The sequence below is a fragment of the Oreochromis aureus genome, linkage group 3 (genome assembly GCF_013358895.1).
Source record: "Oreochromis aureus strain Israel breed Guangdong linkage group 3, ZZ_aureus, whole genome shotgun sequence".
NCBI lineage: Eukaryota > Metazoa > Chordata > Actinopteri > Cichliformes > Cichlidae > Oreochromis > Oreochromis aureus.
This window is the reverse complement of record NC_052944.1, coordinates 27,373,498-27,386,886: the sequence shown is the minus strand read 5'-3', so window position 1 is coordinate 27,386,886 and position 13,389 is coordinate 27,373,498. Positions and strand designations below refer to the sequence as shown.

Below are 13,389 nucleotides of genomic sequence, written 5' to 3'. Positions count from 1 at the left end.
GGATGATAATCTTTCTTGTCTGTGGCATTTTTATCTACAGCTAAATGTGTTTTACAAGAAAAGGGCTCTATATTTTTCTTTGGAGTTCATTTACTACAAAACTGAATCTATTATATATATATATATATATATATATTATATAAAATATATCCCATTTAGCAGCTAGCTATTAATTTGACTACTATCTGTGCAGCATTTGAAAACAATATCAGCAATGCTGAAGCTATGTAGCTGAAAAACTGTAGTTGCATAACAATGATATAGGCCCATATGTGGTAAAAGAATAACTGAGGCTAAATAATGTTGGGTGTTTGTGAACGTAGCAATTCTCAGGGGTTGACAGACGCCTGGCCTTGGACCTGCCGGAGAGCAGGACAGTCCAGAGTGGCGATCACCCTGCTTGTCCCGGCCCTCTGTGGAGTGAAATACTCGGTCCAGGTCAGAGAAGAGCCTCCTGTGATCAGCCTGAGAAAAGATAAACACGTCAAAAATACTAAAGCAAGACGCAGAAGCCTTTGAAATAGGTGTGTTTTTTTTCCTTTTGCTACTATTTGGAGGTTATAAAATCTCATCCAATGGGATGAGGTGAAACTGAAACCAGTTTATGGTTTTGTGTGGAAATATTTTATACAAACTGAGTTGTTCATCATCACTCACCTGTAATACCTGGACTTTGGCTCCATCATCCCAGGTCCTTCCATGCGAATGTAGACGTTCTCCAGGTTGAAGCTGAAGGGGTTTGTGAACTCCACATTTGCTATCATCTCTTCACTCACTTTGCCTTTACCAGACACCTGAAGTACACATAGGAAATGTAAAAATCCACCCATAAAATCCAGCTTTGTATATGATAAACAGGACATCAAACGTGTAATGAAAGCAAAGTAAACCGTCTGCCTGAGTGCAACCAGGTTTGTCTTTAGTGTGATGTAGGATGCATACTGCAATTTAAGAAACACTAGCAAAGAGAAAAATGCTGCAAAAGCACAGAAAACACATCGGAAATAGAAAAAAACTCTAAGAACAAAAAATAAATAAATTGTGAAACAAAGTGTTTCTGGGGACACGATAACATGACGGACCAACTGCAGCAGTGAAGAAACGTGCAGGACTACACTGAGGCACACTTAAAAGAAGCAGAGGGTTCATCATTGTTGAGAGGAAAGAAAGGATGCAGGTAACGTGTTTTAACCACGAGTCATATGTTTGCTATTAGCCGTTTACTGTTAGCTTGTCACTTCCACAGCTTTTCCATCACAAAATTGTGAAACACTTCATTTCGTTTTATGATTTATTTATTTATTTATTTATTTTTTAGATTGTGGTATTTCTTTGTTTTGTTTCTGTAGTTTTTTTATTCAACTTCCGTTGTGTTTGTGTGCTTTCGCAGCGGTTTTCTATTTGCTAGCATTTCTTTAAGATGCAGTGCGTTTGACCTCTCAGGGCAACCGCAAGGAATCATTTCAGACCTCTACGATGAGTTTGGGGTTGCGCAGGGTGACGACTTTCATTGCGGTGATGATTTGACCGGTCTCTCTGATCTTCCCCGTAACAATGAAGTGGAGATTAGCTTGTTCCACCAGACGCTTCATGTAGTTCTTCGACTCCACACTGGCCACCTCCTTCTTATCTGTTAAATATAAAAACATTTCTACTTAGATGTGTGTATATTTCCTTAAATCAAAGTTAGAGATAAGATAAAGGATTAAATACTCATCGAGGCAGACATTTGTGCATAACTCAGGGTTACACTGAAACAGTTGTCTACATTTAGTAATCATCTGTGGTTGATGTCCGACAGCATTCAAGAGTGCCAACAATGAGCTGTTCTCCCGTTTGAACTTGCCACCTGGCATTTCAGCTCCAAGGATTTAAACACTGACTTAGAGACTGGCGGGGCAGGATAATCCATCACTGTGAAAATGAAGCCTAACTGTGTGTTTCTGCTCAAGTGTTTCCATTTTCTTTTCTTTTTTTTCATTATTTCATGATGTCAGGGTGACTGCATTCATGTTTGCACATATTAAAGCTCCTCCTTCATTTACAGTGGCTTTCTGAGCTCAGGCTCCAGCACAGAAAACAGATCTGCTGCTTCCTGAAACACTGACATTTGTGTTCGATGTAGTCCCTGACCTTCAGCAAATTTGTATTGATCCGTGATGTCGCGGCGAGTCACATCTCCCGGAGATTTGGTCAGAACCAGGCGGCCTACATGAGTTCGGTTCACTCTGACTAGCTCCATGGTTCCATCTTTCCTCCGGGAATGAAACACCACATCACTGTTAATCTGTAGAAGGAAAGAAATAGGCACTGTAAGAACAAATACTGTGTGCATTCTGTCATCAAACTGCCTGGTTATTGGTCATAAAACACAACAACCAGTGAGTGACGTCATTAAATACAAACACATTCTCAGTTATTCTAGAAAGAGAGTAATTCAAAGGCATTCACCTCGGCAAACACGAACGCAGCGTCAAATGGGAAGCAAATCTGTCCGTGCTTGATGGCCTGGACTGACGCAGGTCCACATCTGTACATGCCTTTATGGATTACAAAGGAAAAATCAAAAAATCAGTGTGACTCAAAGCACAGAAAACATTTGCCTCTCCTTTTACATTGCTTTGACCTAACCCTACAGCATTGGGAAAATCAGGGGGGGAGATTATAGAATTCCCTAACCTTCTTAATCTGAATTAAGAATTCTTGCTAAATTTTTGCTCACCATCACTGGTCTCCTGTGGTGTTGCATCCACAACCTGCCAGCCCCCAAAGCCAGGTCAGGTCTGGACATGTAGCACTCGTTCCAGCAGTGATAGTTCCTGACAAAAAAAAAGAAACAGTGGTAAATATATAATCCAGTTTAGTTTGTATCTAATAATTTCATTTAGGTATATTTTCAGAATCAATTACTTAATCTTGTTGCACAGAGATTGTCTGGTGCTCCTGCGAGAATATTGTAAATTTATTTCTCAGTAAATTTTGTTGCAATTCTCTGGAGAATAAAACAATCTGATTCTGAGTACTACCGTTTGAAGTATGTTAACAGACACATACCAACAGGAGTGCAAAACATGTAGACCAAGGCAAGTAAAGAAATCTCAGGATATCTGTTAAATGGAAAGTTTCAGTACCAGATAGAGTCCCTGGTTCTGTTTCGATCGATCCTGCCGTTTTCATCCAGGATTATGTCAGTCTACAAGTTTCCATCATTGTCGTGAGCTGAGTAGTAGTTGGTGACGACCCAGGACGGGATGCCCAGACAGCGTAAGACTGAAACGAGGAGGCAGAACTCACAGTCAAATGAAAAACAAGGGCGGGAGTCAAGAGCTTAAAAAATGTGGTCCTAAACTGAGTGAGCTGGCGCAGAGTCAAAGGAGACTGTATGTAAAAGGCACCCACTGTGACATCAGCCAGTGGTGAGCAGACATCATGTTTAAACCCCCAAACCGAGGATTTTGGCAGTTATCTTAGTTTATATTTTGTCTATTTATTTATTTATGTATTTTAATAAAATCAGACATACCAAGACAGGGTTGGACCTGACTGAGAATCTGAAGGATATGAGCTCTAATTAATACCTGCATTATTGTCTATTTTACTCTAAATAGAATCACTAGAAAATGAACACGTTGTAGTAAATAAAGCTTGAAACTAGAGATCATAAACTCATTATTATGAACATTTTTTGTGAGGTCAAAGATGAAGGGAGCCAAAGGGCTCTCCCTTTTCTTTTTCCAACCAGAGCAGTCACCGAGTAGTGGCCATTATGCTGTTATATATATCCAACTTATGCTGAACCTTCCTTAACAGATTTGTTTTTCCGCACAGAGTTCTTATAAATAAATAGCTAAATAGTTTGAAATTGACAGTTATTTTTGAGCTACTTGGATCCAGTAAAGCTCTCACAGGTGTTGAAAACTGCAGCGTACACCCAGCACTGAGCGTAGCAGACAGGCATCTTGCTGCTGTTGTAGGTGAGCAGGATGTTCATGCTGCCGGTCCAGGAAGTGGGCGCCACTCCGTAGGTGTAGTCACCACTCCAGTTCCCCACCAACACGCCTTCATCATCCCGAGAGTTCAGCTGCAAGGAAAAAGACCAGGCTTTAGATATCCACTGCTCTGATTAAACACAGGGTAAGGGAAAGCAGCACTCATATTAGCATTGCTCTCACCATGGCAGAGGCTACTCTGACAACCTTGATGGGTTCTCCTCTGTTGGTGATGGGCATCTCAGCCCGGTCCATGATGTACAGACAGGCATCCAGGATTCCATAGTTGAACTAGGCATAAAAACCTGCAGGTCAGTCATAAGACTTAACTGATGAACCCTGAAGTGCCTCAGTCTTGTTTTCTCCTACCTGTCCATAGTTCCAGTCCCTCTCAGCAATGTCATCATAGGCGCCGTGATAGATGATCCCCATCTCGGTCATCACACACTCCTGCCTCTCCGTCTCATCATCCAGGAACACAGCATCCTCTGAAGGAAGACAACATGTCGGGTGCTTGAGTAGGACGAAAGCCAATCTGTGATGTTACATTTCAGACTTTCAAAGACACACACGTAAAAAAACAAAACAACACAACACACCTGCCGCCCAGGGATTGAAGAGGATGTACATGTCCCTGCTGCTTTCCTTCCTGGTCCTGCGGATGCCATAAGGTGTCACCACGGCAACATACATCTGGTACTTCCCCACAATGCAGTTTGCTGCTGGGGTGATGGCCATGGTGACCACGTTGTCAGAGGTGTTTGTGATGCGGCCTTCCCAGGTGGTCTGACGCTCCCTTGTGGGGAAGACAGGGACGTAGGTGCCCTTGCTGAACTGAGGGCTGGAGCCTGAGGGAGCAGCAAACATCAGCACATTTACATGATCACCTTTAAGTAAATATATTCTGATAATTTATGTTTAGGCAGGTCTGCTCTGATGGTTCCTAAAGCAATAATAATAATTAAAAAAACTGTGGTTCCCAAACACACGTTATCTAAAGCAGGGGTGGGGAACTCCAGGCCTCAAGGCCCGGTGTCTTTTTTTTTTTTTTTTTTGATATCACCCTGGGTCAACCCACCTGAATCAAATGAATAGTTCATTACCAGGCCTCAGGAGAACTTCAAGACATGTTGAGGAGGTAATGTAGCCATTTAAATCAGCTGCGTTGGGTCAAGGACACATAAAGCCTTTTGTCTGAAAATATTTAGAAATACTCGAAACTTAACTAACATTATAAAAATAATGCAAAACTGAGGTAGAACAAAGAATAGAAATAGAATAATCCTTTAATTGTCCCACAAGGGGAAATTTGGTTGTAACAGCAGCAAGAAAGACACATACACAACAAACAGGACACAGAACAGCAACATACACAATTTTTTATATATTTACATCAAGGACTATAGTTACCAAAAACAGAGTATTGTACCTTTATTAAAATTAAATAAAATTAAATACAGATAAGAGGCAAACCCAGGTTGTAGTGTGAGTCGGTTGAGAAAATAGTGCAAGTTACAGTGCTGATGTAAACATCTGTGTTTGTTGGGAACAGTTTTGATTGTACAGTCTGACAGCTGCAGGGAGGAAGAACCTGTGGAAACGCTCCTTCATGCATCTAGGATGCAACAGTCTGTCACTGAAGGAGCTCTGCAGATCAGCAACAGAGACATGTTGAATTTTGCATGTAATACCGCTTTGTACCGCTAGATGGTGCAGCGAATCAGTGAAAGCTTCATTTAAGAACACCTTGAATTTTTATTTGTCACAGTGGCCTGGAAGAAATTTAAAGCCTCACGAGGAGAGAAACAGATCAGGCTGGTTGAAAAGAAATATTAAAACTTGAAGAGAAGCACAGATTTGAAAATGTCAACACCCCGGCTTGATCCATGCCCAATAATCCAGGTAAGGAAATCCTAAAAAGTGAATCTGATCTGCTTCTGAATCAAGTTTCTTGCATTTCAACACATCTATCTGGTAAAATTTTATCCCCTGGTAGTGATGTTTTTAGTTAAATACTGTAAAGGGTTATTACAAAAAGTACCTTTAAGCCCTTAGTTGTTTACTTTAAAACTACTTTACCACCTGCTCCATGGGGACCACAGAGAATGTCAGATAGGAGTAGTACTTAGTGGGTTTGACTCACCGATGACAAACTCCAAAGCTCCACAAGTCAGCAGTCTGTCTTCACATTTCTGGGTCTTTCCAAAAAGAACGTTAACAATGCCATGGAAAAGCTGAAGCATCAATATCAAACACAGTAACACTTTCTCAAAGGAGGAACTGGAACTCCTCAGCCAGGATGACATGATGGAGCTGAAGGAGCTGGTGGAGTCTGAGGGTTTATTCATGCAAACTGATCAGTCTGGCACCCTAACAGTGAGCGGGCTAAAAGACGGGGTCACCCGGGTGATGCAGAAAATGAGTCAGTGTCTGTACATGAGCCTTGCTAATGAGGTGAGAGTCAGGGAGGAGGAGGATTTGTACCTCCGAGTCGTTTGGTGCATCCTGGCACATAACGGTAACTGGGAAAGACTTCCCAGAGCAGCCAACCACCAACTGGAAAACAACGAATTAACAAAAGGAATAAAAGACGCACAGGGACTCACATGGGAGGTTAATCTACTGACAATGGTGGCCACACGATCACTGAACAGACAGACGACGAAGCTGAAACGACTTGAGAATCTCCCAGGTGAGAAGAAAGAAACTAAAAAAACTACTTGTAGTAAAGATGGTTGCAAAAATAATTGTGAAACATGAAAGCAACCATCAAAAGTTCACATTTAAACAAAAAATATAAAAATACTAGATCAGCTGATAAGGTTGGATCATTGTAATTAAAAGAAGTATTACATTATTGTCAGATGGGCTCCATTGCAAGTTTTGGTTTTATTCACACATGATACCATTAACATCTTTTTTCCTTTTACGTGCTTCATTAAAGGCAGTGTGGCAAGCAGAGGTTTGAGCCAAATGCAGGACTCCAGAGACTAAACTTGAACTTATACAGCTTTATTGCTGAGAACTACAAACTGAAAGTATTAAAACAAAACTCCTGGCGTGGTAACATGAAGTAAACTACACATGGGGGGTACATGGCAGTAGGACATGAAGACTGACAACATGACGGGGAACAGAGACAAACTGTGGAACAGACTTAGTGAGGAACTCAAACACCAAGTCTGTTCCACAGCTTCACTCCCACATTCAGTGATACGAAAACTTCTTTTATCAGTAATATAAAACATTTATACAGAAAAGGGAAGAATAAAATAATATTAAAATTTAATTCCAAATCAGTCAATGTCACATTTTACAAATAAAATAATTTCCTCTTTTAAAAGATGATTTATTTAATTAAATTGTGTTTATTTATTTCAGCATTCATTTGGGATTTTAGGAGGATTTTACTTTCAGTCCACCATTGAAACTATGTCATCACTATGATGACATAGTTTGAACTACCCCTCAGATGTAATTAATATCCTGGATTATCTTGTTAGGCAGCTCCTTGATCCTTTGTCCTTCTTCTCTCTTGTCAGATTGAGCGTTTGCAGAACGTTCACCTGCGGCGCACCTATGAAGCCCAGAAGAAGCACATTTCTGATAAGAACGCACAGGAGGGAGGAGCAGGGAAGAAACTTCTGTACCACGGGACGACCCGGGAAAACTGTGACTCCATAGTGAAAACTGGATTCAACAGGAGCTTTGCTGGGCAAAATGGTGATAATCTTATTATAGAGTCCACATTTACTGAACCAAAACTTTGTGTTAGAAATGGTTCTTTCTTTCTTATATTCTTTATATTCCTTAATGGAAAGATTGGTGTTCTTTATGGTTTTAGAGTTTTAAAGCTTGTTATAAAGCAGCTCTTCTCTGGGTGATTATGCCTCCACCTGCTTTGGTAGAACTCTGTGAAAATAGAATATTGCTTGACTTCTAAGCATAGAGACTACATCCCTGGGTCTTCTGAAATCGCCAGCCTGTGAGTTAACAGCCAAATGCACTAAACAATTGCACCACAGAGACATATGGGTGTGTTTATAAAAAGAAAAGCTTTGGCAAGCTATTGGCCTGGGGAAAAAAAAAACTGGAAAAGTATGGTTTATTTGGAAGGGTTGCATTTTTTATTTTGCAGCCACAAGACCTGGGCACCTTAGAGTCATTGAGTCAACAATGAACGTCTCTGTTCTAGAGAGTCAGATGCTCAAAATTATAGAATGCTGGGTCAATAGGACAATAAAAAATGGCTAAAAAAAAGACAAGAAAGTGCTACAATAGCCCAAAGTCAAATGTTGTGGTGGGACCTGAAGAGCAGCCGTCCCCAACCTTTTTTGCACCATGGACCAGTTTATGTCCAACAGTATTTTCATGGTCCGGCCTTTAAGGTGTTGCAGATAAATACAACAAAATAAAACCAGTACAGGTACCCCCCAAAAAAAAAATCATTCATAACACACGGGAAAAGACCCAGGGACACCGAGTTAACAATAAAAACGATGAAAAAATAAAGCTAAAAAACGATAAAAACTGATAGGGTTTGTTTGTTGGTAAGCATTTGTGGCTTTGGCAACACTTAAAACCCCAGGTGATTGTGAAGGCCTAGTAGAGTAACGGCACTTGATTCCTTAAAGACATGTTTTTATGTTCCTGTTTGCACTAATAAAACATGCTGCAATCCACTGCATAGTTAAAATCTTGAACACCTGGTGAGAGATATGAAAGAAACAGTACTTGTAACAAAGGCGGGGTTAGTGAACTAGTAACTAGTTCTGTGTCACTACACTGTAAATACAATCATCTGTTGTTAATTTCCTTTTCTCTTTTCACCCTCAGCAACTGTATACGGTCACGGGACCTACTTTGCTGTAGATGCCAACTACTCGGCTCAACCCACCTACTCCAAGCCAGCTGCTGATGGTTCTCAGTTAATGTTCGTCGCACGAGTCCTCACAGGCGTCTACACTCAGGGCCAAGCTACCATGAAGGTGCCTCCACCTCGAAACCCCCAGCAGTCTCATGACCGCTATGACAGTGTGGTAGACAGAATAAATAACCCCAGCATGTATGTTGTGTTTCATGACAACCAAGCGTACCCTGATTACCTCATCACATTCAAGTGAGAGTAAAGGAAAAGTTTTTTCCACTGTTTATAAATGAAAGTGTCTGAAAAATCAATTAGGACTAATATAAAAGTTGCATATGGAATTGTCACTGTCACCGACCTAGCTGAACAGTAGCTGCTTCTAATGAAATTAAAAGTTACATATATGTACATAAACACTGGAAACATATTACACAATTATGCAGGTTTTAATCTTTTATTTGGTTGATCTTCTTTCATCTTCACCTTGCCAAGTGTAAAGTGCTTTGAATCACATCTAATTAATCTGAGAACATGTCACAATACCTAATAAAGATTTACTGACTGACGTTGGTCCATTCGTGAGAAATTAGAGGTGGGTGATCAACAGCAGACTTCCTGTTTAATAGAATAGAATAGAATAGCCTTTATTGTCATTGTACAGGGTACAACGAAATTGGAGTGCCACTCCCTTGGTGCAAAATGCAATAATAAATATAAATGTAAAATATAAAAGGTACAATAAAACAAACCTAAGTACTTCCAAAAGTAAGTATGATATTTACAGGATAGCAGCATTAATATAATGACAGTATGAATAGCAGCATAATATAATGACAGTGACAGTATGGTATGGCTAAGCAGTTTCAGTTGGTTTTGTGCTTATTTACTACGGTGATAGCTCTGGGAAAGAAGCTATCCCTGAATCTGTTTGTCCTGGTTTTATGTGACCTGTACCGTCGGCCTGACGGTAATAGTTCAAACAGTTGATTGCTGGGGTGAGAATGGTCCTTGATGATATTGCCAGCTCTGCTGAGGTACCAAGAGTTTGCAATGACCCCCAAGCTGAGGATTTTGGCAGTTATATTAGTTTATATTTTATTTATTTATTTATTTTAATAAAACCAGACATACCAAGACAGTGTTGGACCTGACTGAGAATCTCAGGGACACAAGCTCTAATTTACACCTTCGTTATTGTCTATTTTACTCTAAATGGGAAATGAACACGTTGAACTAGGCATAAAAACCCTCAGGTCAGTCACAAGGCAACTGGTAAATAAGTCCTGAAGAGCCTCAGTCTGGTTTTCTCTGACCTGTCCATAGCTCCAGTCAGTCTCAGCAATGTCATCATAGGAACCATGATAGATGATCCCCATCTGGGTCATCACACACTCCTCCCTCTCCATCTCATCATCCAGGAACACAGCAGCCTCTGAGGGAAGACAACATGTCAGGTGACCGAGTGGGACAAAAGCCAAATATGTGGCTTTTGTGTCATTTCAACTTATAATGTGATGCACACCTTTAAGTCTGTACTTAAGAAGACACAGCATCGCAGCTTTACTTTAATTCAACATAAAGTAGCTTTGAAGGTGCTTATTGTAAAGCCCTTGGTCTAAAAATATCTAAAAATCTTCCAACCTTAACTAAGATTATTAACAGAATGCAAAACTGAGGTAGAACCAGAAACACGTTGAATTATTTATGTAATACCACTTTGTACCGCTAGATGGTGCAGCGACTAACTGAAAGCTTCATTTAAGAACACTTTCTTACATTTTTATTTGTCACAGTGGCCTGGAAGAAATTTAAAGCCTCACAAGGAGACAAACAGATCAGGCTGGTTAAAAAGACATATTAACATTTAAAGAGAAGCACAGATTTGAAAATTTTGACACACAAATGCCGAAAATTCCAGGTAACAAAATCCAAAGAAGTGGATCTGATCTGGATCTGAATCAATTTTCTGAGATTGCAATAAATCCACATAGTAAAATTCTGTCCCCTGGTAGTGAAGTTTTTAGTTACATACTTTAAAGGGTAATTACATAAAGTACCTTTATGCCCTGAGCTTTCTACTTTAAATACAGGAAGAAGGTGCTGTGAGAGAAAACTAAGAATTTATCTTTATTTAACAGCGAGCTGCTACTCTGTAGAGATCTTTGTACATCTACAGCACCTCCATGGATTGAGAATACAAAGTCTACACGGATACAGGAGTTTCTTTATTTAGTTCAAACTTGTAACATGCACCTGTTAGTTGGGGTCGGATCACATCCACAGCATAAACAAACCACTGTGGAGTTTTGGAACTGTACCGAGACCACCTGCCAGAGCCTGGCCATGCCAATCAGAGTAAGACCACATAGGGATTGTTTTGGTCCACATCTGAGTACAATTACTGTTCACACCTGGACACCTCGAACCATACCAAGGAGGAAAACTAACCTATGTATGATTTAAATAGATTAAATGGCGCAGGTGTGAAAACACCCCAAGTCACAATTGGAGTAATACAACCATGCAAGCAGAGGAAGGTAGAAGTTTTGCATTATGATTGAACATTAATACACAGTACAGTACTACCTCTGCTGCAGAAGGGTACTTGAGTATGTTGTATCCTGTGTAAATCTGGCTTTGGGGCTGAGTAAAAAATGATTAATATTTGTTTTGGTTCTGTTCAGGTTTATTGTATGTCTTCACTGTTGTATTTTAAGAGATATTGTAGTTTGTTTTTCTTTTCAAATTACTGTCACACTGTTAAAATATTGTCTATAAACTGATATATTTTTCTTAGCTGTGGGGAGCTAGATGGCTGCCCCTCCTTGAGCATGCTTCTGCTAAAAGGTTTCATCCTGTTAAAGGGAGTTTTTCCTTCCCACTCTCAGTCAACGCTGTCACTGTTTGCTGATCTAACCTACTATCAACTGAGCAGCCATAAAAATAATCACTCTGAAGGAAAAACTGGATAAGTAATTAGTTGCTCAACTACACAACATTAAACAGCACATAAATCCATCTTCAAACATCTCTGTGCTTAAATTCCTGAACTTAAATTTAAAGAAAACTGGCTGCTCATGACAGCACAAGTTTGACTATGTGTTACTGCTTCTGCCACAGCGCAGTCTGGGTCCTTACTCAGCAGAGTGAGATGAAAATAGAGGGTGATTCAGCCACCCCTTGTAGGCGGGGCTGCTGAAGCACCTTTGAATGGGAAGGACATATTTAAAGAAGCACAGATCACTGCTGATGTTGAGACAGTGCAACATCTATGTGTGGTCTCTTCTGGTCTTTCTGACAATTTATACCTAAAATATGAGCATTTCAACAATGCTATTCAAACCATATGTTGAAAAACCATGTCATTATTTGTTAATGCATAATAAACTAAGCTTACTTCAATTAGACTCTAAAGATTGGGTTCTTAAATATTTGCTCATTTCCTCAGAAGTGAATAATATGTGATTTTGAGTTTGTTTAGTAGCATTATGAAAAATCAAAGTGTTTTTAAAATGTCTTACATCAACAATGATTTTTTTTTTTTGCCCTCTGAATTTTTAGATATACTTTTTTAGCTCTTAAAATAAAATCCTTGAGAAAGAAAAATAAAGGATATAGGTACAAAAACTGTGACTGATGTTCAGATTTTAGGATTCATTCCTCTGACACTCACTGAGTCAGGGCAGTGTGTGTCTGAACATCCAAATGAAATTTGTTGTCTTTCTTAGCTAGATCATTCATTGCCTAACATCAATTTAAACTGTTTTATTTATTAATGAATGAATTCATTCATTCATTAATGAACACACAGTGTAACACCTACATAAATGTATTTTATCAGTACATCAATAATTGTGCTTTACTTCTTAAAACTGTTTCATAGTTTTTATAAACATTTTAAATAACATCTTTTAGAACATTTTAGAAATGGCTCTATTGCTATTACGTATGTTTTCTTTCACTCTGGAGGCCACTTCATGAATTAAACCTAAATGTCAAATGCGTTCTTCAAAGCAAAACATGAATAAAAACAACTTGAATATCAAATTTCCCTGGATTGCTATTACGTCTCACTGCACTAACACACTTTTGATTCTATAATGACACCTAGTGGGTCGGTGTGGTAATGTTGCAGGAAGGTTTTACACGAAGGTATTCCTGTATGTTCAGGGTGTGCTCCGCCTCTACAGAACTATGGTAGCTGAGATAGGCTCCAGCTGCCCTGTAACCAGATAGGGATAAGCGGAAGACGACGAATAGGTGGATGGATGGGTTTATGTGAAATATATTTGTTGTTGTTTCAGATTTACTCAAATATTTCTATCTGATCAGATGAAGCATAAAACCCCTAATTTTTTGTCAGCATAATTACTGGTAAAATGTCTCAAAACCATATTAATACATAAATATGATTTAGAGTTACTCTCTGACAGCTGAAACACCTTGTAAAGTACCTGCAGAGCAGGTGAGCCGAGAAAAGCCCCTGAGAATTAAATGCAGACTTTTCCCATTGCTGGGTGTGGGAGTGTAAAC

At 39.5% G+C, this 13,389-nt stretch overlaps 2 protein-coding genes across 3 annotated transcripts; one reads left to right on the top strand and one right to left on the bottom strand.

The window, feature by feature from the left end:
• Nucleotides 1-122: 122 nt before the first annotated feature.
• Nucleotides 123-4,914, bottom strand: LOC116310143 (coagulation factor XIII A chain-like). Its single transcript, XM_039609790.1, is given in 12 exon segments — nucleotides 123-465; nucleotides 658-794; nucleotides 1,470-1,630; nucleotides 2,134-2,287; nucleotides 2,452-2,540; nucleotides 2,723-2,773; nucleotides 2,776-2,819; nucleotides 3,132-3,270; nucleotides 3,907-4,081; nucleotides 4,173-4,280; nucleotides 4,359-4,477; nucleotides 4,589-4,914. Coding segments are annotated over 12 exon segments (1,581 nt in total). The 5' UTR covers nucleotides 4,857-4,914; the 3' UTR covers nucleotides 123-329.
• LOC120439092 (protein mono-ADP-ribosyltransferase PARP15) lies at nucleotides 1,110-9,359 on the top strand. 2 transcript variants are annotated; one of them, XM_039609792.1, is made up of 3 exons: nucleotides 1,110-1,177; nucleotides 7,532-7,712; nucleotides 8,826-9,359. In XM_039609792.1, the coding sequence occupies exons 1-3, from the start codon at nucleotides 1,172-1,174 to the stop codon at nucleotides 9,110-9,112; spliced, it is 474 nt and encodes a 157-aa protein (XP_039465726.1). In that variant the 5' UTR covers nucleotides 1,110-1,171; the 3' UTR covers nucleotides 9,113-9,359. The 2 variants fall into 2 exon arrangements, with proteins under 2 accessions (XP_039465726.1, XP_039465725.1); XM_039609791.1 differs by lacking the exon at nucleotides 1,110-1,177 and adding an exon at nucleotides 5,757-5,891.
• The last annotated feature ends 4,030 nt before the right edge of the window (nucleotides 9,360-13,389 follow it).

Excerpts from the sequence above, each read along its gene's own strand:
- LOC120439092 (XM_039609791.1), top strand. The coding sequence starts at position 5,853 with ATGTCAACACCCCGGCTTGATCCATGCCCAATAATCCAG. Across the intron at positions 5,892-7,531 it reads ATCCATGCCCAATAATCCAG|ATTGAGCGTTTGCAGAACGT; the intron begins GTAAGGAAATCC and ends CTCTCTTGTCAG. Across the intron at positions 7,713-8,825 it reads GAGCTTTGCTGGGCAAAATG|CAACTGTATACGGTCACGGG; the intron begins GTGATAATCTTA and ends TTTCACCCTCAG.